Below are 27,810 nucleotides of genomic sequence, written 5' to 3' on the forward strand. Positions count from 1 at the left end.
GACGGAAATTAAGAGGTACAAAATTCCAGTTATAAGTAAGTCATGGGGATGTAATATACAGCACAAGGAATATAGTTAGTAATACTCTAATAACTTAGTATGGTGACAGATGGTAACTAGGCTTTTTGTGATGATCATTTTGTAATGTATAAAAATATTTACTACATTCTACATACAGTATAGTTTTTATATAGTTCTATATTATATAAGCCCTATGGAATTTATAGAATGTTGTAAGTCAACTATACTTCAATTAAAAAATGAAAATCTCTCCGCCCGCCCCCCCAAAAAGGACTAACAAATATATTTACAACACTCTCCAGAAAATGGGAACCTTGAAAGGAAGGGAGATTCAAGTATCAAGCCCTGGGGTCTTTGAAGCTGGCTAACTTTATGTTCAGCTATTTCTCCAACCATAAGAGAAAAAGTAGATTTGCAATTGTTTTTAGTTGTACACCCTATCTTTGAATGAAATCTCATGAAACAACCCAATTTGTAAAATAGAAAACCACGATCATCAAAAGCCGATTTATTGTTACAGTTTAGTTTCAAAAACAAAATATCATCCAGTGGTTATGAGGAATCTAGGAAAACCTGTCCCAGTAATGCCAGCTTCGAGGTAAAAGGCTGACTAGGGCAGCTGAGAAGTGGGATTTTCTGCTTGGCAGGCTTCTTTTCCCTTGCCTGCTCATGGTTTTCAGGGGAGGAGAATGTTCCGGGCCCTGTTGGGGGTTCCCATGGCCCCGAGCTCATAGTTTTCTTCTGAAATCTCGACCTTTTCCGTTTGAGAGAGTAGAATTCCCTCATCAAATCTTCCACTTCCCACTGTTCTTCCTTCAGCCTCCGGCAACAGTGCAGGGCAGCGGGGTCGATGGGGTGTGCTTCCGTGTTGAAGATATAACCCCCAGCCCCCAAGACGCACTCCCCGTAGGGGGTGATTACCGCATCGAAGGTGGAGCCGTTGTTGTGGATAAAGTTGTCCGGATCAAACAGTAGGTAGAGGTATTTCACAGTCTCGGCCAGGAAGAAAGACTCCATGCGGTTGTCAAGCTTGTGGTCCCGCAGATCTTTGATCTGCCACGTGGAAGAGGGAAGTAAGTCAGACTAGCATCAGAGCAGGAGAAAGGGTCGGGGCGGGGGAGGGGGGGGGGGGGCGGGACCCCGTCAGGCCTTCCTGCCACTAGGCGGCTACGGATCTTTGAGCAAATCACTTAACGTCATCTCTCACCAAGCTTATCACAATTTTCAACTGGGCTTCCTTCTTCCATTCTTACCCTAAAGGATTGGTTGTTGTTGTTTAGTCGCTAAGTTGTATCCTACTCTTGGCAACCCCATGGACTGTAGCCTGCCAGGCTCCTCTGTCCATGGGATTTCCCAGGCAAGAATACTGGAGTGCCATTTCCTTCTCCAGGGGATCTTCCTGACTCATGGATCGAACCTATATCTCCTGCTTGGCAGGGAGATTCTTTACCACTGAACCACCTGGGAAACGCTATGCTCAAGGATATTTTTATCTTAAGTCTTACCTGTCAATCCTCTATGGAAAACCTTCTATTAACATCCCATTTCCCGCAAACTAAAATCAAAGTCCTTATCGTGGCCTAACAGGTGTTTGCTGATCTGGCTCCTGCTCCTTGCTGACCTCATCTTTTTCCTGCTCTTTCTGTGGCTCTCACAGGTCCAGCCACTCAGCTTTTCTATTCCGTGAACATGCTCATGCCTGGCCCAGTTCTTTTCAGTGGTGTTCCTGAAGCCTGGCGCCACCTTCCTTCAGGTATCTTCCCCCTCCTTCACTTCCGGCAGGTCTCTGCTCAAATGCTGCCTCATCAGAACTATCTTTCTTGGTCCCCCTACATGATACACAAATATCCTAGCCCCTTTATCCTATCCTTTTTTGACTCCAAACATTGATCTAATGTTTACGTCTCTTAATGATGTAAAAATGTAGCATCATTTACTTATTGGACATAAAGATGGTTACCAAGTTTTTTGTTCTTGTACACAACTGATTAGGAGTCTTTACAAAGAAAAATTCATACTGAGTTTATAGTCGGGGATGAGTAGGTTTACTTGCTAGAAACATTTATTTTAGTTTCTAAAATAAGTATTTATTTTAGAATTAGCAATGCATTTTCTTAAACAAAACTAGTTCTCAGTAGATATCTATTTTATACCCAAAAAATGTGACTAAAATATGGACTTGATGTACCAGGAATTATTATTCTTTTGTCCCATTTCCCAAAGGCCAAGGAGTCAGATGCCTATTCCCATCATTCACCTCGGCAGGGCTCCAAAAGACTTCATTTTCATGGAAATAAGTCAAGAGTTCTAAGGCCCCACTGAACTCATCCACTTTGGCTTTTCACAAAATACAACATACTAGAAATTAAAGCACATCCTTACTTTATATTTCTCCTACACATACAGGTCTTCTCTTTAAAAATATGCATCTATGTTTTACTCATAGAATATAATCAATTACAACTTTTTGAAAAGGAAGAGTTTTTTTCTGATTTGATTGTTTTTAATTCCATACCCTAAAAAAACCTCTGTAGGCTTTTTGGTGAATTTCCTTCCAGACTATTTGCTTCAACATCTGGTTTTTACATGTCTGCAACCACTGTTTATTTCTATCTTGCCTGCTTGGGTCCTCTAAGGATGTGATACGGCTCTCCTCCTTGACCCTTTCAATCCATTCTCCACAGAGGGGCCAGAGTGATCTTTCTAAAATATAGCATGTCACTGCTCTGCTGTAAATCCTACCAAGGCTTCCCATTCCCAGCAGAATGAAATCCCAGCTCTTCCTCATGGCTAATACAAAGCCCTATGTGATCTAGCCCCTGCCTACTTCTGGGGATGTATCTTCTCCCACTTTCCCCCTTGCTCACCCGCCTCCAGCCTCAATGGCCTCCTTTCTGTCTCCTAGATACACATTCACTGTTTTTTTACTGAAATGTCAGCTCAGGAGCTTGGTCTTTCTTCACTGCTATAATCCTCAGTCTAGCACAGCACCTGGCCCGTGAAAGACACTCAGTAAATATCCGTGAGACCAGTAAGGCTGTTTCATTAAGGATCCTTGGGTTTGCAAATAAGGCTTATTGTTGTTTTTCAGTCGCTAAGTCGTATCCAACTCTTCTGCAACCCCATGGACTGTAGCCAGTCAGGCCCCTCAGTCCATGGGATTCTCCAAGCAAGAATATTGGGTTGTCATTTCCTTCTCCAGGGGATCTTCCCAACTCAGGGATTGAACCCACATCTCCTGTTTGGCAGAGGGATTCTTTGCTACTGAGCTACCAGGGAAGCCTGCAAATAAGGCTGTGTGCGTGTATGTGCATGTGTGCTTAGCTGCTCCATCATGTGCAACTCTTGGTGACCCCATGGACTGCAGGCAGCCAGACTCCTCTGTCCATGGGAATTTTTCCAGGCAAGAAGACAGGAGTGGGTTGCTATTTTCTCCTCCAGGGGATCTTCCTGACCCAAGGATTAAACCCACATTTCCTGTGTCTTCTGCATTGCAACCAGATTCTTTACTGCTGAGCCATCCGGTTTCCCTGCAAATAAGGCTATGGGACTGTAATTCTCTTCTAAAATCCATTTTATAGGCCTTTTCACAAAATGTTTCACAAAACACTTCTTTGCAAAGTAGCCTATTCAGATAGCTAGAGGGTCTCTGAAGTAAGGAGAAGGCCAAGGGCATGGAGTCTAGACCCCTGGGAATGAATCCTAGCTCCACCTCTACCTGCTTTGGGACCTTTAGCCAGGCTCGCTTCTGTTCCTCAGCCACCCCGTCTATAAAATAAAGACACTACTTACACCTTTAAGAGTCCTTCCAATGTTAATATTCCAGAGGCTCTTTAGTGGCAGGGGGAGACATTTCCCAATTCTTGGGCCCGTGGAAACACTTACTGTGGCAAATCCACACTCCACCTTGCTGATTTTCTCGATGGATTCCACAGCATCTCTTCCGAGTTCTAAGAGGGTGGGATCCCCCGTGGCACGGTAGAGGTACATGGCACTCTCAATGAGTTCTGCAAAGTTCAAAGTGGACCCTTCTCATCCAGTGGCTGGGCAGGGAAGGCTAGGAGCCTGCCTGGTGCAGCGAGAGACTCCTCCCCTCCTTACTGTGTCCACAGGGTCCCAACTAAGGGGAACTGGGGCAACTCCCTTGAATTGAATCTTCAGAGCCAATCCACACACAATCTGAGGCTTAGTGAAGACCAGCATTAAAATGGATCATGGATTCCCATCCCAAGGGAGAGACAGGCAGCCAGGTTCTGGGATGCAGAAGGGGGAAGGGGCTGCTGCCCACCTCCCAATATCTGTTCCCGCCTTCTTCCTTAGTAACAGAATCACTAACTTTACTCAAGCACAAGGCTCCCCGGATTAACAACTATTCCCAGCAGGCAGGTGTGGGATTTCTTTGGAAGGAATGATGTTAAAGCTGAAACTCCAGTACTTTGGCCACTTCATGTGAAGAGCTGACTCATTGGAAAAGACTCTGATGCTGGGAGGGATTGGGGGCAGGAGGAGAAGGGGACGACAGAGGATGAGATGGCTGGATGGCGTCACTGACTTGATGGATGTGGGTCTGGGTGAACTCCAGGAATTGGTGATGGACAGGGAGGCCTGGCGTGCTGCGATTCATGGGGTTGCAAAGAGTCAGACATGACTGAGCGACTGAACTGAACTGACACCAAAGAGTACCACATAAGGCCGGAAAATCAGAGAACAAGTTAAATTTCCTGTTTTTCTTTTGACCACATGGTATGGCATCTTAAGTTTCCCCACCAGGGATTGAACCCAGGCCCCTTGCAATAGAAGCGAGGAGTCTTAACCACTGGACCGCTAGGGAAGTCCCCCCAAAATAAACTTCTATTTTAATTAAGCTACTATTTTTTCTCTGCCACTTACAGCCTAACTGATCCTAAAGCTTCAAAGAGTCTGACTCTGTCATTATAAGGCCCTTTCCAAGATGGGATGGGCAAAAAGATGAAGGTTGAGATATTCAAGAATCAACTTACAATCTAGCAAAGATCCAGCCATCAGTTCACTGTGCCAAGAGCAAGGCAACAGTCTTGCCTTGTTCTACACAATTGGAATCTGACATTCGGACATGAGCCCCATCATAAGATGAATATTAGCCAACTAGCCAACAGGAGCTGGACTGGATGGGACTATGTATCTGGAGAAAAGAAAACCCAGCACAATGTGTTTGTTGCTTTCAGGTATCTCGAAGGCTGTTACGGAAAAGAAAGACGTGACTTCTGGGGTGGGCTCGGTGGGTAGAAGCTACAGCTCCACAGACTTTGCTACTTCTTCACCTGTCTTTACTCGGACAGGAAAGAACTCTTCTCCTCTCCCTACACAGCCTCTCCTCCTCATGTTCTGCTTCCTATTTCCTCCTGACTCCTGATGAGTACTTTTTCCCCTAATGATTTATTACTGTAAATTCTATTTCTAGTTTTGTTTTTTTTTTTTCCTGGCCACGGCATGCAGGATCTCAGTTTCCTGACCAGAGATCAAATCTGTGCCCCCTGTCATGTAAATGCAGAGTCTTAACCACTGGACCACCAGGGAAGTCCCTTGAACATTTTTATGTGTAATTCAAGGAATTAAACACATTGGCTTTATAGAGTTTGTTTCAATAGGAATTATTATTCCATTTCATTTTGGCAGAGTTGAGAAGACATCAGAATTGTTTTATATTCAATTTCTTTTTTTTTAAAGCCATGCCACACAGCATGTGGGATCCTAGTTCCCTGACCTGGGATCAAACCCAGGCTTCCTGCATTGGAAGTACAGAGTCCTAACCACTGGACGGCCAGGGAAGTCCCATCTGTTTCTTATTTTGGGAGAAAATACCGCTGCCGATCTCCCCAGTGTTCTCCTACTTCTCCCTCCCTTTAACCCACAGGCTTGTGGACACTTACTAATCTAATTGCTCATATTCTAAGCATAGATGGGGGTACATTTACTGGTAGATGAACACACTGTGTGTGTTCAGAGATGGAAAAGATGGTGCCCTTGTGGGAAGCCTCCCCTTATGCTTCTCGCAGCTGTCTGGCTCAGCGCACCCAGGGCCAAGCATCTTGTTTCTTGTTTTCTCTTCCTCACACATAGGCCTGCGCCTGCTAGTGACTGCTATAACTTCCGGTGTATCTGGTCAACTCTCTGCAAGAGGGTGAGAGCCCAAGGTTTAGACTTGGACTTAGGTGAGGGTGAAGGCCTTCAGAGGCTTTTAGGCTAGGTTCTGTGCTCCAACACTGCTGGTCAGAAGCATGCACCAGAGCATCGGCACTGGCCAACCTAATTATAGAAGAGTCCCTTATCTCCCATTTGCTATTGTTTGAGGTAGGAAGAGTGACTGGTCTAAGGCATTTCTGGATTCCTGGCTGTGGTGCCTTACTTTCCACTGAGCCTTCCTGTCAGCCTATCCTGCAAATAAAACACATTGCCTCTGTAAGTAGTGAGCCTTCTGTCATTGTTGGTAACCAGACAAAGACACGAGATAACTACATGATGGGGCTATTGCAGGGGGATATCAATTAGAACAGGAGTCCCCAACCCCTGGGATCTAATGCCCAATGATCTGAGGTGGAGCTGATGTAATAATAATAGAATAAAGTGCACAATAAATGTAATACACTTGAATCGTCCCCAAACCATCCCTTCCCCAACCTTGGTCTATGGAAAAATTGTCTTCCACGAAACTGATGCATGGTGCCAAAAAGGTTGGGGCCACTGGATTAGAAGACCTCTCAGGTTCCCTCTATCTTTGAGAATGCACAGGCCTAGGTCTCACATTTAGTCCCAAACTCTGTCTTCATCCTATTTAGTAGTAACATGGCATCAATACAATCTGACCATTTTATGTTAAAAAAAAAAAAAAAAAGCTATGAGAATAAATGCATGAGCAATAGTAAAAACAGCAGCCTCCAAGGAGTCAAAAATGACTAATTTGCTCTTTCCAGTTGCTGTTTTATTCCCACTTCTGTTGCTTCTCCAAGATTCTTAGAACAATGATTGAGAAGATTAGCACGTCAGAGGAGGAAGGAAGTGGGGTAAAGAAGGGCAGAATGGGCAGAAGCCACTAGAAGGCCCATCCCACAGTTAAAAGGCATTCAGGTGGGAGGAGTCAAAAACAATGGGAACATAAGCTATTTTGGGGTGGGGGGCAGGGTGACTGTGTGCTGACTCAGCTTCCTTCCTCTGCCCCCCTTTCCTTTCCCCTCCTTGTAATGTTTAACTTTCCTTCAGTGAATCAGAAGATCGGAGCTGGAAAAGAACATAAGAGAGTTATCGAGTGTGTGAGCCCTTCCTTCTCTATGTCTTGAGGACTGAGCTGCAAATGAGGAGGTGGGGGACAAGAGATAGTTCACTCCTAAAGTCCATTCCTAAAGTCCCAACATTCCACAGATGCACAGTTTATCTGACCTGGTCCATTGACTTACGATTAAGATTGCCTATGCGTCCAAAATCCCAATGGCAGGAACTCAAAAGGCATCAACCTGGCTTTGTCCATCTCACTTGCTTGTCCAAGTTTGAAAGAGCATAAGATGTAATGAAGAGACCTGGGTTCCAGTCCTAGCTTCTACACCTAACAGCCTTGGGGAAGCCATTGCAACCAACCAGCCTTCCATTTCCTTCTCTGAAAATAAAAGGGATATAGAATTCCTAGCAGGAAAACCACCCAGAGTCACTGGAAGAAGCAGATGGGGGGAAAAAATGGAGCTGTGAGCATTTGTGAGGCATGGAACCTCATAGAGATGTTGAGGGCTTGGGGTTCGGAGAATTGGAGGCTGTGAGCTGGCCATGGGCCAGAGATGCTGCTTACCTGGCCGAAGCGGGTAGCCCTCTCGCTTCTCCACTGTATATCCCTGAGGAATGTTGTAGAATTCTGGGAGCCCCCCAAACTGCTTCCAGATGGTGTAGTAGTTGAGGAAGGTCCTCATGGCATTGTCAATGTCCCCAATGAGGCTCTGCAGGAGAGAACTGGTTGTCAGGAAAGCAGCCACCAGGCAGGAAACCCACATACAGAACCTCACACGCACCCTCGGGGGAAAGAGGAGGCAAAGGCTTTGGAGATCAAGACCTGTGATCAAACCCTGAGTTGGCCATTTACTCACTGTGCAACCTCAAATCAGATACTTAACTTTTCTGAGCCTCATGTACAATGTGCAATTATAATGTATATTTTATTTTGCTGTAAGGGACACAGGGTGTATACAAAGTCCCTGCCCATCAGTACTTGCTCAGTCAATACTGGCTACTAATAGTTAAATAGGTAAGTCAGCCATCTGATTTGAAATTCTAATAAGAAAAAGGTTGATTATACTAAGTTTCACTCCTACCCTATACCCCAGAACGTAATCATTTTGCATTAGTTTGTAACATAAGCAAAGGTGTATAAGTATATATTACTTCCCCTACATGAAATACAGCTTATTCAATATACTGTTCTGCAGTTTCCTTTATCATTTAACAATACAACTCAATTTTTCCAAGTAAGTACATCTCCCTCCTCCTATTTATACAGTTGCATAGTAAGTATCCCACTGCTTGGATCACAATTTAATTAGCTCCTTATTGATAGTTAATTGACTTGCTTCCAATCTTTTGCTGTTTGCTATAATAATCAATGCTACAAGAAATAACCCTGTACTTATGTCAACTCAAACATGTGAAGTGTATCTGTAAGATACATTTCCAGAATTAGGATTGCTGAATCAGAGGATGTAGGTGCTTGTCATTTTACTAAGTGCTTCTAAGTAGCTATTCATATTAATATAAGCTCACAGGGAAGCAGCTGACCTTCCTGACATCTCCACTGGATGTCTCAGGGATAGAACAAATGACATTTTCCAGGCTAAATTCTTGGTTCCCTCACTCTCTCACAAATTTGCATCTCTACTCTCACCTCTCTCCCTTTTCAGTAAATGGCACCACCTTCCACTGATTCCACTCTGGCTAGATAGCTGGGGGTCATCCTTGGCTCTTCCTTCTTCCCCAACCCTTACATCCATTCTACCAGCAACACCCATCAATTCCCTCTCTCTAAAACATCAAGATTTTTCTCTACTTATCTCCAGAGCTACCACTTGTTCACTAGCATCTTGCACTGGGATGACCTCAAAGGCCTCCTCACTGACTGGTTCTCTGACTTGTCTTCTCTAGTCCACTCTCCCCAGTACAGCCAGAGTAACTGTCTTACTCAGAGGCTTATGCTGACCAGACTCAGCATAAGGTCAAGATGCCACCATGGCCCTCAAGGCCCTGTGCAATCTGGCCACTGCTGACTTTCCATTAACTGTTCTTTTCCTTCCTTGGACTGTGGCCCTCCTGCTTTTGTCCCTGATAAACACCTGACTCCTTCCTGCCTCCAAGACCTTCACACATCATGTTTCCTCTGCCTGGAATATCACCCCCACCCCTACTTCTTCAAATATCAGCTTCAGCATCACCACTTCTGAGAGTCCTTCTTATCTAAAGTAAGTCCCCATCTAATATTCTCTCTTTTAGCCTCTTATTTGTTTCCTTAATTGCAACTTATTATTTTATGAATTTGTCTAAGTTTTTCTTTGTGTTTCACTCTCTATGAACTTCGTGAAGGCACCCAAATATCTGTTGAGGATATGAACAAATTTAATGTCCTCCTTTCTTCATCTATGGAACATCACCTCAATGGGCTATGATGATTCTGTGTAAAATGCCCAACACATAAATCATTCTTTCATAAATATTTATCACCTCTATGTACCAAACTGTCAGCTAAATGTTAGCTATTAGTGTTATTATAACCTCACAGAGAAATAACCCCAGAAACCTTTCTCAAAACAGGAAAAGTGCCACACACAAAGCACACAAATCCTATACAAACTGGGATGGCAAAGTGTGATATATACTCACAAAGGAATATTATTCAGCCTAATAAAGAAGGAATTTCTGATATAGGTTACAAGCATGAAATTTGACATTATGCTAAATGAAATAAGCCAGTCACAAGAAAACAAATACCATGTGATTCCACTGATATGATACCTGGAGTAGTCAACATCATAAAGATAGAAGTTATAATGCTGGTTGTCAAGAGGCTTGGGAAAGACGGAATGGAGAGTTAGTGTTTAAAAGGTGTAGAGTTTTAGTTTTACAAGATGAAAAGAGTTATGGGGATGGATGGTGGTCTACATAACAACATGAATATAAATTCCATCGAACTGTACACTTAAAAGCATTAAGATGGTAAATTTTATGATGTGTGAATTTTGCCACAATTTAAAAAAAGGAAAAAAAATACATTTATTTTTCTTTCATTACTAGACGTTTGGATCATTTCCAGTTTTTCTTTGTCATAAACTTTGCTGCTAGAAATACCCATATATGAGTTGCATCTTTCCCTGATCAATTATTTTCTTGGAAAATATGCACAGAAATAAAATCATGCAAAGTCAATAGGTGTGATCAGTTATATGGATGGCTGGTACAAGCAGGTTTTTTAAGGGGAATGTAGGCACAAATGGTTTTAAGGAAATAGATTTCCAGATCCTCAACTTTTCTAAAATGTATCACCGACACAAAGGCAGGCTACCCATTCTGTCTATTTCACAACTGTCCTTCTACCACTTGACAAAAGCAAGGTGCACCCACCAACAATCTCCAACCTTCCTGTGGAACACTGAACACTCAACTAGGTTAAATTTAAAATATTAGTGTAATGAAAAACAAAAAAAATATTAGCTTAGGTGTTAAGAAAAATGAACGACTCTAACCACTGGGTAACAAATCCTTCTGCAAATCAGATGGCTTTCAATTCTTTGCTTTCAAACAATGGAGAGAGGAACTGGTCAAGTTGTCAGCAGAGACATCATTAAAAATAATTTTTGATGACAGATCATTATGTGATTTTCTTTGAACAATATAATATTGCTACTTCTTCAGGTCAAAAAATGGTTGAATGCTGGCAATTTTATACAGTTCAATCTATTAACTCAATGATTTCAAAGAACTGAATGATACTGCAATTATCAAACTCCTTCCATCCATCTACTTATTTATGTGCTCAGGCTCCTCAGCACTTATATTTAAAAAAGGTGAAAAGCAGGAGTAAAATTGATGTGTAACTGTGCCCCGTTTTAGCACATTTGGGTTGCAAAAGAGTCAGACATGACTGAGCAACTAAAACAACAACATTCTTCATGCACAAATACATGAACTACTTAAAATTTTAAAAAGCCCCAAAAATCTCATTAAGAAATGAACCTCCAATTAAGTTGCTTTCAGGTTAATAATCATCAAAAATTGTAAGCTATAAATGTTGTTTTAATCATTTACATACTAATGATAACTAAATCCAGAAGAAAATAAATACTCAGAGCCTGTGAGCATGGGAAATTTTAAAACGTTTTAAATTTCTACATATGAATACATTTTGTCACAGAGCCATATATAGGGTGTCCAATAAAATGCTTTCAGCATAAAATTATAATTAGGATAAAATCCTATTGAGGTAGTAGGATGGAAATATGAGTTGGAGGAGAAAAAGGAATGGTATGCCATTATTTAAATTCGTAAGATTAAAAATATGCAAGGGACACTACAATTTTTTAAAATCTTTTTAGGGGATACTTAAGTAATAAAATTTGAAGATCTTAGAAGAGCTGGACCAATATTCAATATTATCCACAAGTTCTCTAGGAGCTTCTTTCCCCATCTGTAAAATGAAAGGGTTGGCTAAAAGTATATAATGGGGAACTAGTTAAATAAATGATGCTATGTCTATTCAATGGAATATAATATGCAACTGTTTAAAAAAGTAAAATTGATCTATATGTATCAGTAAAGAATGATCTCCAAGACAGTCAGTGAAAAGTAATAAAATACTCCTATTTATATAAAGAAAAAAAGGGGCCATAAATATACACATATCTATGTATATGGATTTCTGGAAAGAGGTACAGAAAACTGGCAATAAGGGCTGGCTTGGAGAGAGAATCTGAGGGTGGGGGCTTGAGACTTATTTATCACTGTATTCCTCTTTTGGGGGGCATTTCTTTTTATGCTGAAAAAATTTACTACTCATCTATGTGTCCGACTCTTTGTGACCCCATAGACTGTAGCTTGCCAGGCTCCTCTGTCCATGGAATTCTCTAGGCAAGAATACTGGGGTGGGTAGCCATTCCCTTCTCCGGGGGATCTTCCCAACCCAGGGATCGAACCCAGGTCTCCTGCATTTCAAGCAGATTCTTTACCATCTGAGCCATCAGGGAAGCCCCTACATGTTCTAACCTTTTTTTAACTTCTTAAGGCTAAAAAAAAAAGTTTATAAAAATATTTTAAATATAAAGTATTTAAAAATATTTACAGCTTATAAAAATATTTTAAATATTTGAGGACACCCACAGGGTGGATTAGATGGGCTCTAAGATCCCTTCCCACTGCAATGCTATCAGACCATGTAATGGGAAGACACAATGATGGCAGCAGAGTGGCCCCAGAGGCATTCACACCCTTCTTAGGCCAGCTGTCAAGAATGAGGATATGTGACAGAAATGTCCAATGGAGAAATGGTCATTGCCAATGGCTATGACCGCCCAACCCAGAAAAGACACTGTGTACTTTAAATGGTACAACATTCCACAGCAAACTAGAAGTTCAGTTCCTGACACCTGAAAGCTCCCCCTGAAAAACTCAGTCTGGCAGAACTTTTAAATCTGTCTGACTCACTCTAAGCCTCTCTTCCCTCCCCAACCCACCCTTCCAATAAAACGTACTCAAGCGCTTTGATTACACATCAGAATGAGCTTGCTTTGCCCGTTCCATAGAAAAAGGACCACCCTCTCTGATTGCTCCTACCTGAAGACCAGGCCAGTAGGCCTCCAGAGACTGGAAGACTGGCATGGACACAGTCCCCTTGTACATCTGCACCCATAGGTACCAGTCATCGAAGCGGGTGTAATTCCGAATGGCTTTGTTATATTCTGCAGAAGAAGTAAGACAATGGACATGTCAACGATGAGGGACACAGAAGACAGGCTCTGGCAACTGGGGGATGGATTTAAACATTTGAAAGACCCTCGGGTGACCCAGCCTCAAAGTAGACAAGGATGCAAGGAGATAGATGAAGGAATGTGGATTCTGGAGTTGAACTTCCAGGTTCAAATTTCAGCTCCAGCTCTGCTACTTGCTAGCTGTGACCCTGGGGCAAGTTTTTCCCCTCTTAAGCTTCAGTTTTTGGTTTTTAATTTAATTAAAAATATTTTTATTGGAGTGCAGTTGATTTACAATGTTGTGTTAGTTTCAGGTATATCATAAAGTCAACAGTTATGCTGTTGTTCAATTGCTAAGCTGTGTTTGACTCTTTGTGATTCCATGAACTGCAGCATGCCAGGCCTCCATGACCTTCACTATCTTCCGGAGTTTGCTCAAATTCATGGCCATGCTATCTAACCATCTCATCTTCTGCCTCCCTCTTCTCCTTTTGTCTGCAATCTTTCCCAGCATCAAGGTTTTTTCCAGTGAGTTGGCTCTTCGCATCAGGTGACCAAAGTATTGGAGCTTCAGCTTCAATCCTTCCAACAAATATTCATGTTTGATTTCCTTTAGGATTGATTGATTTGATCTCCTTGCAGTCCAAAGGACTCTCAAGAGTATTCTCCAGCACCACAATTCAAAGGCACCGATTCTTCAGCACTCAGCCTTCTTTACAGTCCAACTCTCGCATCTGTACGTGACTACTGGAAAAACTATAGCTTTGACTATATGGACCTTCGTCAGCAAAGTGATATCTTTGCTTTTTAATACCCTGTCTAGGCTTGTCATAGCTTTTCTTCCAAGGGGCAACTGTCTTTTCATTTCATGGCTGCAGTCACCATCCGTAGTGATTTTGGAGCCCAAGAAAATAAAATCTGTCATATATACATATGTCCACTCTTTTTCAGATTTAAGCCTCAGTCTTATTATCTATAAAGTGATGAAAGTAATGTTATACATCTCATGGGATTATGCAGTCATTTGTTCACTCAACAGTATTTACTGAGCATCTCTAGGTTCCTGGGTTGGGAAGATCCCCTGGAGAAGGAAACGGCAACCCACTCCAGTATTCTTGCCTGGAAAATTTCATGGACAGAGGAGCCTGGTGGGCTACAGTCCATGGGGTCGCAAGAGTCGGACACGACTTAGGGACTAAACCACCTAGGTTCCAGATATCTAGGGAGTGGCAAACAAATCAAAGTTCAACCCTGAGGGAGCTTGCATTCCAGTGGCAACTTGAACTTATAACAACCCCTAGAGTGTAAAGCCATGCGAGTTAGGACTTTGTTTTGTTGATTGCAGGATCCCCAACATGAAGATAGTACCTAATAAATATGCACAATAAACGTTATCTGGGGACTCCCCTGGTGGTCTGGTGGTTAAGAATCTGCCTTGCAATGCAGGAGACAGACGTTTGATCACTGGTCAGGGAACTAAGATCCCACATGCCACAGAGCAACTAGGCCTGAATACCACAACTAGAGAGTCCATGCATCTCAATGAAAGATCCCTCATGATGCAACAAAGATCCTGCAGGCTGAAACTAAGATCCAATGAGGTCAAATAAATATTTTTTTAAAAAGCAGATATTTAAAATTAAAACAAAACATTATCTGACTGAAGTACCAAAAACACATCCAAATAAATAAGACAATCTCAATGTTGTGAGGATTAAAAGAAACAGTCTATGTTCAGTGCTTGGCACTGCAGTTGATACATCAATGGTACCCAACAAATATTTGCTGAATAAATGAATGGTAGCCATAATTATTACTAGGTGCCCAATAATTCCTCAGTATCATTATTGCTAATGTCTAAGGGACTGGAGGGTAAAATGTTTCTATTCAACAGACATTCATCTGCTAGCTACTTCCTGCAAAGCACTGCGGGAAGTACAAAGATGAATAAAGCCTGGATGTTGCACTCAGCTGGTAGAGCTGTAACTTGTGAAGACAGCTGATGGCAAAAAAAAGATGCTGAAGGTCCTAAATTTTACTGAGGCAGCATCAGGCTATTTCCTGGGCATAATGACATTTAAGCTGAGCCATAAAGGGTGAACAGAATTTGAACACATAATGGCAGGAAAAAAGGCATTCAAGGCAAAGGAAACACAGTATGTGCAACGGCCAGGAAATAAAAAATAATCCAGGGCCGCCTGCAGGCAGGCAGCACGGTTCAGCTGGGCTCTCGCAGGACAGCATGAAGAGGTGTAAGGGGCCTCAAGTGGGCAGTGTGAGTCCACGGTAGTTTTGAATGCAGACTCCGGTACGCAGAACTAATTGTGTAGGCAGGCTGCTGCTGCTGCTAAGTCGCTTCAGTTGTGTCTGACTCTGTGCAACCCCATAGACGGCAGCCCACCAGGCTCCCCCGTCCCTGGGATTCTCCAGGCAAGAACACTGGAGTGGGTTGCCATTTCCTTCTCCAATGCATGAAAGTGAAAAGTGAAAGTGAAGTCGCTCAGTCGTGTCCAACCCTCAGCGACCCAATGGACTGCAACCCACCAGGCTCCTCCGTCCATGGGATTTTCCAGGCAAGAGTATTGGCGTGGGGTGCCATTGCCTTCTCTGGTGTAGGCAAGCACTTGGGAGCAATTGAAAGTTTATAAATAAATGATATTTCAACAGGGGAAACCAAGAGGAAAAGCCCCCCTTCCCCGCCCTCTTTACCTAGGAACATGGCCATGAGCTTTTTATCCTGAAGCAGGATGGCTCCTTTCACCAGGTACTCAAAGTAGGAGTCCACACCAGCCCCGATGCCTGCGTCCTGGGCCACCCATTTGCCAGTGAGCACGTCGATGTGGTTGCCAACCTAGGAGAAAGACACGTGGTCTCAAAGGAGGGAGCTACTTGAGGTCCCCAAAGTGGCACCCTCTTAAGGAAATGTTAAGGATTCCTCACACAACTTTCACTTTCAAGCTGACTTAGAACCAGAATTTGTATAAAACATGCCCCTACCTGAATCATTTTCAGACAACACAGTCTTCATCTGTCATAATGACTCAGTGAGGAGGTATAAGTATGTCACACTACTACTGAAGTAACTGTGGATCAGAAAGGTTGAGTGACTTGGCCAGGGTCACACAGTTTCAACAGAGTAAAGCCAGAACTCAATCTCAATTCTGACTAAATCCAGAGCTATTTCCTGGACAGCTCTGGCTCACTTACTGTTAATTTCACTGGATGATCCAGTTTAGGAACTGCAATCGACCTCAGAGATGACTGGTCACATTTTTCATGGGTTAGTAGGTGTGGAGAGGAAAGGGAAGCCCTGGTATCAAATAAGTTTATGAAACACTGTGTTAAGCAAAATTAAACAGATGAATTTATCAGAGGTTTTCATAACCTTTAAGCTGTTTGTGTTCATTATAACTCTTCAAAGAAAGGATACTATTTATAATATTCCCCAAACTTAACTGACCAGGAATCTTTTTTTCATGGAACAGTTCAGTGTCTCTTATCATAGTTTCACAAAAATATGTAAAAATGAGGGCCAGACAGGCGGATTATCTAAGGTCACTGAGTGAGTCGGGGCATGAAGCATGTGACCCACTCCCTAGAAATCAGAGAAGCTCAAGGAGTCAGAGCTTGTCACAGCCCCGCTTCCTGGTAAAGGATGTACTCTCATGCTCTCCTCCTCTCTGTGCCAAAGCAGGAACTGGAGGTCTCATCTACTTTCCGTGTTGTTAGCCTAAGTCTTGAACCACTCCTGAGGTCACCCTTCGTTTCCTTCAGCTGAACTGCAATTTGTTGCTCAGAGCCCCGAGCCCCGAGCCGCGTAAGCACGGGCCAAGGTGGCCAACTTGCGGGACCTACCAGCCCAATGTCCGACCGGCTCTCCCAGAGGCGCATCAGGGCCACTCTGGCCACGTCTTCGAACACGGGGTCACCGGTGAGGCTGCTGAGGGTGGCAAATTCCACAATGAAGGTCCCGATGCCTGCCGTACAGGTGACAGGAGTCTCTCCCGGGTTCACGCCGTGAAGCAGGTTCACCGTGCCATACGGCATGCCAGTGGGGGTCTGAAAGGCTGAACGATCACAAAATTAAGACCCCAGACAGGAGTGGGGAGGTGGAGATGGTTGGACACAGGCCTAAAGCCTGAAGCTTTGGCCAGTGCTTCCCTCTTGTCCCCTAGGTTCGCAGTCCACAACCTTTTTGGCACCAGGGACCGTTTCGTGAAGACGGTTTTTCCACAGACTGGGGCAGGGGGATGTTTCAGGCAGTCACATGAGTGATGGGGGCTGATGGGAAGTGGCAGATGAAGCTTCACGCGCTTGCCCACCATTCACCTCCTGCTGGGTGGCCCAGTTTCTATCAGCTTGCACACCAGTACCGGTCAGCAGCCGGGGGTTTGGGGACCCCTGCCCTAGGTGATCTGCTAGAGACTGAGCCAGAGAAGGATAAGTGTTGCAACTGGAGACCTCAGTGGCCACTTAATCCAGATGCTGCTGAACACCGCTCCCCATGCCTCGGGCTCTTGCCTGTGATGCGGAGGGGAATGAACAGCAGGCTGTGCTCCGGGTTGGCACGCATGCTCACTGTACCTAGAGCAGCTCTACTTTTACTTATTTTATACTGTGCCTTCAGAGGCTAGGCAGGTAACTTAGTGTGAAGCAGGTGGGGCTTAAGCCATAGGCAGTGGTGGGGCTGTTGGCACAATGAGGAAGCCATTCATCTACTTCTTAAAACACCATTCTGACAAATGAACCATATCTGCAGACTCAGAGGAGCCAGTTCAGGATTCCTGCTCTAAAGAGTCTTGGGGGCTATTTTTTATTCTTTCTTTTTTCTAAATTGGTGTATAGGTGCTTTACAATGTTGTCTTAGCTTCTACTGTACAACAATGTGAATCAGGTATACATATACATATATCCCTTCCCTCTTGGGTTTCCCTCCCACTTCCCCCCACCCCACCCCTCCAGGTCATCACAGAACCCTGAGCTGAGCTCCTTGTGCTATACAGCAGCTTAGCATTGACACAGATACACTACCATGTGTAAAATAGATAGCTAGTGGCTATGTTATTTTTTTTTAAAGGATATAAACCATGAACCTGCTGATTGTAGTCCAATCCTCAATTCACAGGTAGGAAAAGACATGCTTGCAAAGAAGTGACTCAAAGGTCACACAGCGAGCCAAATGGAGCTAAGATGAGAATGACTGCCACGTGCCCGCTCCCTGCTCCCTCCCCACAGGCCCAGTGCCCTGCCCACCCCACCCCAGCACTTTCTGATTCCAGGCAAGGATCTAGACAGCAAGCTAGAGGCAGAGACTTCCTCTCCAGGCTGAAAGGTCAAACAACCCCAGAGCAGCCTGTGCGTCACCAAACTGTGAACAAACTGACAAAACTTCCAAGAACCACAAGGCCCAGCAACTCTACTGTAGGAGGAGAAACTTGCTATCTGGCAGACATGAATGGAAAGCAAGGACGATTCAAGTCACCACCAAGAAGGCCCCAAAAAGATAGCTTGGAAAAGTCAGGCAGTCTTAAAAAGAGGGGGGGGGGTGACTAAATCCTGTTTCTTGACCTGAATGGTAGAAACATGGGTGCCGACTTCAACATGTACTTTGCAATATGTATATTTCTCAATTAAAAAAAAAATTGATGCCAAAGAAAAGTTTCCTCCAAGGATGAGTCACACAGAACATGAAGCTTTAAGGAGACATGCAGGCTGTAAGACAGCGAGCCTGAACTGGGATCGCTCATTCTCCTCAGCTCGTCCCCAAGCATGAGAGGCAAGTAGGGGTGAAGGGGAGAAGTGACATGGCCAAGAGGCTGGTGGAAAGCACAGCATGATGTGTTTGGGTGTGAACAGCACTCAGAACTTCCACCACACCCTGAAGAAAACACAGTGTCCAGCTGATGCTGCTGAGCCCAGCTACTGCCCCACCAGACAAACACTGTGGCTTGGCCTGCAGCCCTGGACATGGCTTAGCTACAAAACAAGTCCCTCTCGTGTCTCAGTGGTGTTTGAGGTTCTCCAAGAACTTTCTCCATTCTGACCTCATTTTATGTCTCCCCAGAGGGAGGAAGGAATCATGACTGTCATCTGATAGATGGGGAAATTGAACCAAGGAGAGATATGGGTCAAGAGATTGGCTGGCAGAGCCAAATCTGGAATCTGGGGTTGCAAATGCTCAGACCTGGAATCCTTTCATCCCAGCATTGTGTGGGCCTGGGAGGGGGCATCAGCACTCACTCAAATAAGGGCAAGAGCCTTGCAGCCGCCAGGCTCCCTGCCCACAGTCATGAGGTCAGCTTGTCCATCCTAGTCTAGCCCTCCAAATGCCCAGGACTCCCCTGATTTCCATGGTGGGTGCTGAAAGGTAGAAATATCAAGTGTCTGGTATAATAATTCAGCCACTCTCTTCTCCAGCAAGAGCAGCAGGACCTCCTGGACTTCCTCTCTGGTCTGTCTTGACATGGGTCTTACCTGGGAGGAGTTTCCGGGCTGCCTCCTCCGCCATCCTCAGGAGAGGCCCTGAGCAGGGCCATCCGGCCTCCACTTCCACCCCAGCCTTCTTTGATAGCAGGTGAGCCGACAGAAGTCCTCCTACCACTACAGATGGCACAAAAAGCAAGTGTCAGACTCCCAAGGACCAGTCTTTCCCTTGTGCAAATTAAACCCAATGCTCTGTTTGGTGGTTCACTGGGAAGCGGATAGAACTACCGAGGGAAAGAAGAGTCCATAACACCCATATTGGTACAGTGTTAAGGTCACCAAGTCTTTTTTCCTCTTGGTAGGTCACAAAAACAATGACTATCACTTTAGTCCCTAGGGTATACCAAACAGGACTTCCCAGGTGGCACTAGTGGTAAGGAACCCGCCTGCCAGTGCAGGAGACATAAGAGATGCGGGTTTGATCCCTGGGTCAAGAAGATCCCCTGGAGGAGGGCATGGCAACCCACTCCAGTATTCTTGCCTGAAGAACCCCATGGACAGAGGAGCCTGGCGGGCTACAGTCCATAGGGTTGCACAGAGTCAGACACAACTGAAGCAACTTAGCATGCACGCACGTACACCAAACACCAGGTATTTTGTGCCCTCTTCAAAGATACTGAGGTTCAGAGGCGTAAAGCGACTTGCTCAGGGTCGCCCGGTCTGCCTGACTCCAAAGCCCACGCTCACTGTACTTGGTCACTGTCTCCCGATCGCCAGGAGAAGAAGGGAAAGATACTTATTACCTTCATTTTATTCATTTCTCTATTTCAATTTATTACATAATATTTAGGACTTATAAAAAAAGACCTAAAGTTTACATATCTGGAAATATGGCGAAACTGGTGACCTTGGGCTTCAGTTTCCCCCCTTCAAAGGCCAAACAAAGGCAGTGAGATAATAACATTTTCCTACTAAGAAAAGCTGAGAAAGAACGCACCTGCACTAAAGGACATTCAAAAGGACGTTTTTCAGATAAAAGGAAAGGGACCACAGATGTAAGGTCTGTGATACAAGAAGGAAAGATGGTTCCCAAGTGGCAAATAGTAGTAAATCTAAACCTTCAATTCTATAGAATGGCAATAATATATGGATGGCTTAAAAGAAATAATTAAAATATATAACTAAGGCATACAGGTACAGATAATCCTCAGAGCCAGGTTTTATATTATTCAGGAGAAGAATAAAGATCTTCACTAATTTTAGACTATGTTTGTTAAATTTTCCAAGAAAACTAATAAGCTAGATATACTGCATACTTTCTAGATTAGTAAAGAAAAATGGGATGAGGGGGAAAACAACTCAACCTACAGAAGGCATAAAAAAGAGGGACTTCCCCAGCGGTCCTTGGTTAGGTAACTCCATGCTTCCGTTGCATGGGGCGCGGGTGGGTTCAGTCCTGGTCGGGGGAACTAAGACCTCATATGCCACATGGCACAGCCAAAAAAATAAAATTGAAAAGAAAAAGAGAAAGAGTAGAGAGAAAGATGGGACAAACAGCACAAAGTAATACTATAGAAATGAACGCAAATGTACCAGTAGTTACAGTAAATGTAAAAGAACTGAACGCTTCAGTTAAAAGAAAAGATTGTCAGAAGGGATAAACATACTATGTAAATTACAAAAGACAGAGCTAATCATAAAATTCAGACAGATAGAAAGTAAAAGAGAAGAAAAAGACATACTGGGCAAATGTCAACCAAAAGAAGGCTGATACAATTACATGGGTATCAGAAGCAGAGACTTAAGGACAACCTTAACTCATAGATGACAATCTGGGCTCAGCAGTTCTGGGACACAGCATTGAGGATGGCCTCAAACTCAGGTCTGATCCCTACACCAGGATTTTATACCATGCTGTCCCTCTGCTTTTTTTAATTAAAAAAAATATATATCTGTAATACAAATTTCATTGCACATAACATATAAAATAAAGATGAGCAAAATGAGGAGGAAAAAATATAACTATCATCCAGAGGTGATGGCTGTTAAGCCACCAATGGTCTAGAAGCTCACTGAAAAGAAGGGTTGTACTACTTTCATAAGAATCATTGGATCAAAATTCACTGAAATGTATAAATCTGTGCATTTCAGTATATGTAAATGCACCTCAACAAAAGGAACGAATCATTTAAAAAAAAAGATTCATTGGCACCTGCTAAAAATACTGACTCTAGGACCCAACCCAAAGATTCCAGTTCATTAGATTTAGAGTGGAGTCTAGACAGCTGAACTTTTAAAAAGGTCCCAGGTGCTTCTGATCAGCATCCAGGTTTGGAAACTAATACCCAAGACTCACGCTATGTAATACAGCAAATAGTAAAAACATGCCATGATTTAAATTTGCATTCATTAAAATTCAATAAAATTAAAAATTCAGTTCTACAGTTGCAGTAAACACATTTCCCGTGGAGATGGAAATGGCAACCCATTCCAGTATTCTTGTCTGGAAAATCCCATGGATGGAGGAGCCTGGCGGGCTACAGTCCATAGAGTCGCAAAGAGTTGGACACAACTGAGCGACTTCACTTTCCCTTTCAAACATGTTTCAGATGTGGCTACTGGACTGGACAAGAGAGATATAAAACATTTCCATCATCAGTGCAGAAAGTTCTATGGGTAGTGCTTCCTAGGCAATAAGCTATGAGAAGGCAAGGATTACATCTTTCTTGCTCTTGGCTGAAAGCCTAGTACCAAGTATATGTTAAATATGTGAGTAATCCTGGCATGTTTCTCTTCAGTCTTTTCTCTGTCCCCTGCTCACTTTCATGTCTAAAACTGATGAGGGATCCTGAGACCTCCCTACCCCACCCCCAGGACGTAAGAGCTCTGTTGATCTGTTTTGAGTCAGGTGGCCTGGAAAGGCTGGCCCTTAAGATCCTATTTACCACCTCCTGGTTTATACGGAGGCCAAAACTCCACAGTCTCCTTTCTTACAAGGATCCTCGAAGGCACCCCTCACCTCGGATGTTGGTTTCAAACACAGAGGCATTCACGTCAATATCAAAGTCCACATTGTCCTGGAGCACTTCAACCACTCTTTGGAATTCTGAGACATTCCCCAAAATCTGTAGGAAAGAGAGACCTGAGAATGAGGCTCCCAGGCTTGTAGGCACTGGAGATGCTAGATCAGAGTCTAGCATCTTATGCTGGTGTGACTCTCACTTTTTCAACTTAAGACCTACAGTTTCTGTTCTAGAACTGCTGGTAACAGTTCAAAACACTGAGAGCTGGAAATCACACAGACCCAGTATCAAGACATTAGTAAATTCTTTGGTTCCAGCTTTGGAAGAGCTGCTTTTAGGGATTCCCTTTTAAGTACCCCAGGTTGGGAACAGGGTTCTCACAGCCTCACAGCCAAGATCATAGGAAAGGGGCCCTATTTTCCTGCTGCTTCACAGCTCAGAACATGTACTGAATGGAATGTATTTTTAAGAGAATACAGTCTACTTTTTTTGTTGTTGTTGTATTTTAAAGATTGGGAGGGCTAGGGAAGTAGCCCTCAAATAAACTGTTATTACCTCATAGGCCCCCTCGCTGGGGACACATCAATGTATCGGTCTACACCTACTTGCTCAGGCAGGTCCTCTGGCCACTCCCTTGCCCCTTGGAGGCTGGGTGCAGCAGCTTCTCTTACATTCCTGCTCCAAGCACGGGACTGAGGAGGCCAGACCCTGTGGCTGGAAACCAGGGCAAAGCCATAAGCAGTGACTCAGGGCTCCTGGGGTGCATGTGTATAGTTGAAGCTGCCTGTCTGCATGTATCCTCTGGCTCTAATGCAGTCTGTTGGCTCTGCAGCACAATATGTAACCAATAAAGGTCCCTAGTTTCCACAAAAAAAAAAAAAAAGAAAAGAATCCTATGTACTCATTTAAATGAAACCAATATAAAGACTGTAGACCACATAAGGAAGTCTTAGTTTGACATTTTCAGTGGATATCTGTTGTTTTTAACCTTGTCACATTCATCCTGGTGAAAATACTGCAGGTTGGTTGACCCAACACTGATTTCCAATCTTCTTTATACTTGTAGCTTCCAGCCATAGAAGCTAGAAATCCGATTACTTGTTTCACAGCCTCATTTGCCACTAGAGGTGACTGTATTATCCAGTCAATTCTGAGCGCTGTAGTCTACTAAGGGCACTTCTTAGAAATGGCCTAATAAAAAGAGACAAGACACCATTGGCATGGCTTTTACTCTTTTCCTTTCTACTTTGAAAGCAGACTTGATTTCTGGAGCTGTGGCAGCCATCCTAGACCATGAGGTACGAAGCACGAGAATGTAAGTCAATATACTAATGATGGCAAAATGGAAGGATACCAAGACAATGGGTTTCTGATGACACAGTTAAGCAGCTGACCCAATGCTAGACATTATTAATACCTTCAGATTTACTTTTACTTGAGAAAATTAAACCCTTTTTGTTTAAACTGTAAGTCAAATGCAATCCCGATACCTTTTATTCTGATATGACTGCTCCAATTGTCCCTTGAGGAATCACCCTTCTTCCACAGTCACTCTTATAATTTGAAGAAGCTGATTCCATTCCTTCACCTACACCAGTCAGCATACTAAATCTCTTGGCCAACTGATTAGTTCAGGGATAGATGTGTAACCCAAGCCAGATCATTGAGACTCAGTCATGGCAATCAATGAAAAATAACTAATTCTTTCCACACACAGGTTACTAAATGAGTGGGATGTGAGTCTGGAGCTACCAGTGGTTACCCTGTCAGCATAAGGAGAGCCTGAGAATACAGCCAGCAAAGGAGGCAGAAATAAGAGATTGAGAAAGAGATTCCTACTGACATTATTTATATTGTCTGGAACCAGCTGGGTCTGAGGCCAGTCTTTACCTGGACTTTTTAGCTATGTGACTCAGTAAATTTCCTTCCTGTCTAAATCTATCACTTGCAACCCAAATAATCCTATCTCAGCATTTAAAACCCTCTATGATTTAGACCTAATCTATCCTCTGTGTCTCTCACTGTTCATCTAGCCTCATCTCATCCACTTCAGTAGAACTGTATCTACTATTCCTTGATTTTCTAACCTCAGACATGCTGTTCCCTCTACTAGAAATCACACCCCAAGTCTTCCCATTTACAAATCCAACTTACCCTCAATCGTCTACATGTTACCTTCTCTAGAAAGTTTTTGATTCCCCCAGCTGAAATTGACCTCTTCTTCCTTCAAAAGAATCCAGTTAAGTTTATCCCCACAACACTGAGGCATCGATTTCTTTCCATGTGATGAGAATCTTTGCACAGGCAGGAGCCTCACTCATTCCTACATTCCCCCAGAGGGCTGAGCACAGTGCATGAGACAATTACTCAAAAAATATTTGTTAAATGATTGCATGAAACTTTCTCCACCTTGTAGCCAGTGATCTTCTCAAAGCAGAAATCTAATTTCCTGTCCTCATCTTGAAAAATGCCAGTGGCTTTCCACTGCCCTCAAATTAAAAAGATCAAAGTGAAAGATGAAACTCAAAAGCCCAGGTGAAGAATTCACTTTTCACCCACAGCCAAGCTGCCAAAAGAAGAATACTGGTTATGCAATGTTAGAGAGAAAAAGGAATAGATGAGACACTTACCAGCAAGGTGTCCAGAGCATCAATCAGAGTCAGAGAAAAACTGTAAAAGGACAAAAATATCAGCTGCTTAGCAACAAAATCAAGCACCAGATATCAAGGCCTCAGATCAGATACCCCAGAAACTAATAAGTGAGGCACAGCAATACCTCTGCCAGTCCCACTTGCTGTCACAAGAGATGCCATAGTGAAAATCGCCAGGAACCTCTGACCCTTTTAAGGCACTTGGGAGGTGGGCAGATGCAGCTGACTGTAGTTAAACACATCGCCTATATTCTCTGGAATTCTCTACAATAGGGAGGCAGTATACGATTGCAGCTCCCAGCATAGGCCTCCCACATCTATGACTTTATCTCACAGTGCACAGAACTGTAGGCTTGAGAATACGTATGGCAGTATTGTTTTTAGAACAGCAAAAAGCTAGAAATAACCCAAATCTACACCAGTTGAAGAGTGAGTAACCAAATCGTAATATATTCAAACAGTGCAAAACTATGAGGTTGTCAAAAAGATTGTTATCAAGAGTTCTATGGGCTAATGTGAAAATATTCAAATTATCTAGTTTAATGAAAAAAACAAGCTACAGAATAGGTAGTGTCATATGTTCTAACTGCATTGTCAAAAACAGACATATATACAGAAAGCAGATTAGCAGTTTTTTGGGCCAGTGGTGGTGGAGGGATTAACTATAAAAGGCCATAAGGGATCTTTTTAGGGTGACAGAAATGGTTCTCTATCCTATGATGGTGGTTGCTACACACTTATAGTGGGTGCATTTCATGTAAATTACACTTTTTAAAAGTTAATTTAGAAAGATACATATATACATATCTATAGGATGGTATAAATCAAAAATATTTCTGGAAGGACCCACAAGAAAGTTAACAGTGATTGGAGTTCTAGCATATGGGAGATATTTATTTTATTATATGACATTGTACTGCTTAAATTTGCCATTCTTGTGCATTAGTTTTTGAACTAAAAAACAACCCAACAAATTTTGGGGGCTTCCCTCATAGCTCAGTTGGTAAAGAATCCACCTGCAATGCAGGAGACCCCAGTTCGATTCCTGGGTCAGGAAGATCCGCTGGAGAAGGGATAGGCTACCCACTCCAGTATCTTGGGCTTCCCGTGTGGCTCAGCTGGTAAAGAATCTGCCTGCAATGCAGTAGACCTGGGTTCGATCCCTGGGTTGGGAAGATCCCCTGGAGAAGGGAAAGGCTACCCACTCCAGTATTCTGGCCTGGAGAATTCCATGGACTGCATAGCCCATGGGGTCCCAAAGAGCTGGATATGACTGAGCGACTTTCACTTTACTTAATTTCTCCAGTTCTTAGCATATTCATTTGTAAAATGGAGATAACAGCACTTAACGCCTAGGGATGTTAACTACACGAGATGAGGCAAGGAAAATGCTTAGCACAGTGTTTCCTCAATGTCAGTTTCGCTAAACACAATGATTCTTCACTCACTCAGCAAGGACCAAGACAGAGGATTCCATATCATCGATTTTTTTTTCATAGATTTTTATTCTAGTGGAAGTGAGAAACACAAACTAGCAGATAAGTGAAAACGACAGTATCAGAGTGAGAAGTGCTACAAAGAAGATAAAAAAGTGTGTTTATGAGACTGACTAGTAGGGGATGGGTATTTAAGGGAACTGACACTAAGGTGACAGTTTGAGCTGAAATCTCAAGAAGCAGTCAAGGATGTGAGGATAAAGGAGGAAGTGCATTTCAGTTACACTTACCAAGGCTCTGAAGTTTCACCTTTGGAAGAGTTATAGCTCCTCCTGGGCCTGTTTGACTACTTACAACATGAAGGGGTTGGGTCTTCTGACTTCTTGAAGCCCTTCCACACATCCTATGGCTCCAGAGATTTGCCCAAGTCCCAACAGCTGATGTCTGTTACTGCTGTGGCCAGAGCCCAGAGATCCAGCCCACTAGGATAACCCAGCCTTTTCCCACCTTGTGATACAAATTTCCAGGAGGCTGGGTGGATCTTGGTGGCCGTGGGCCTGAATTGAGGGGAATGCGACCCCACCCTGGCTAGGAGCTTTTTCTGGAACCCCGTGAGGAGACCATGAAGCCACCAGTTCCAGCAGACCCGCCGGCCTAGGACCAGACTGCTAGACCCAAGCCTCCCCCTTGCTCCTCCCTTCGCACTACCTGCCCCAGGTGTCGTGCCCGTCACAGGTGAGAGGCCGCAGCTCATCGTAGGGAAAGGCATTCTCCAGGTAGCTGTCGTAGGCGTGGTAGAACATGGCTTTGACTCGCTCCCTGTGCAGGGTACGAGAAATAAGGCAGAGGGTCACCAAATGAAACCAGGCAGGGGAAGGACAAGAAACAGGGCGGAAAGTGGGAATTGTCACCTGGTTTCTGCCAGGAGCCCAGTAAGCTGGGTGCCAGCAGGTCAGGATGGGGGTCCCGGGATGGAGGGAATAGGGAAGGGACCAAGTCTTTGCTTCCTATTCCCCAACTATGGAAGGGCAGGGAGCTCGACCCCCCACTTCACCTGTAGTGGGCGGGGTCGGGTGCGGTGCCATCAGGGCCGGGTGCACCATGGTGCAGGGGCAGCAGTGCACACAGGAGGCCAAGCGGGACGAGCAGCCGGAAAAGCATAGAGCTCGTGTCCTGTCAGCGCCGCCGCTGCAGCAGCAGCCACCACCACCCGCTCATCCTGCGAGCCCCAGCGGGATCTTCCGGGAGTTTGCGACACTACGCCTGCGTGCCCATGAATCATCCACTCACTTCC

General features: G+C 43.9%; 1 protein-coding gene and 1 long non-coding RNA gene across 2 annotated transcripts in view; one reads left to right on the top strand and one right to left on the bottom strand.

Moving 5' to 3' along the window:
- LOC139186570 (uncharacterized) overlaps positions 1-23,320 on the top strand; it is a 42,168-nt gene extending 18,848 nt beyond the window's left edge. The window contains exon 2 of the long non-coding RNA XR_011570200.1: positions 19,401-23,320. This is a non-coding gene — a long non-coding RNA (uncharacterized lncRNA). The remainder of the gene's footprint in view (positions 1-19,400) is intronic.
- EDEM2 (ER degradation enhancing alpha-mannosidase like protein 2) lies at positions 514-27,768 on the bottom strand. The gene is made up of 11 exons (XM_019972310.2): positions 27,571-27,768; positions 27,225-27,335; positions 25,060-25,099; positions 22,426-22,531; positions 19,458-19,583; positions 16,839-17,050; positions 15,693-15,834; positions 12,850-12,974; positions 7,835-7,979; positions 3,907-4,028; positions 514-1,074 (listed from the first exon to the last, which is right to left on the bottom strand). Exons 1-11 carry the CDS (start codon positions 27,675-27,677, stop codon positions 574-576), a joined length of 1,737 nt encoding a protein of 578 aa, XP_019827869.2. The 5' UTR covers positions 27,678-27,768; the 3' UTR covers positions 514-573.
- Positions 27,769-27,810: the final 42 nt, after the last annotated feature.

Source organism: Bos indicus, chromosome 13 (genome assembly GCF_029378745.1).
Source record: "Bos indicus isolate NIAB-ARS_2022 breed Sahiwal x Tharparkar chromosome 13, NIAB-ARS_B.indTharparkar_mat_pri_1.0, whole genome shotgun sequence".
In the NCBI taxonomy this organism is placed as follows: domain Eukaryota; kingdom Metazoa; phylum Chordata; class Mammalia; order Artiodactyla; family Bovidae; genus Bos; species Bos indicus.

What these genes read in the sequence shown, in the direction of transcription:
- EDEM2 (XM_019972310.2), bottom strand. Translation starts at nt 27,677, where the DNA reads ATGCTTTTCCGGCTGCTCGTCCCGCTTGGCCTCCTGTGTGCACTGCTG. An exon ending in GGGCACGACACCTGGGGCAG is followed by an intron (nt 25,100 to 27,224) that starts GTAGTGCGAAGG and finishes GTCCTTTTACAG; the next exon opens with TTTTTCTCTGACTCTGATTG. An exon ending in GTTTGAAACCAACATCCGAG is followed by an intron (nt 19,584 to 22,425) that starts GTGAGGGGTGCC and finishes TGCCATCTGTAG; the next exon opens with TGGTAGGAGGACTTCTGTCG.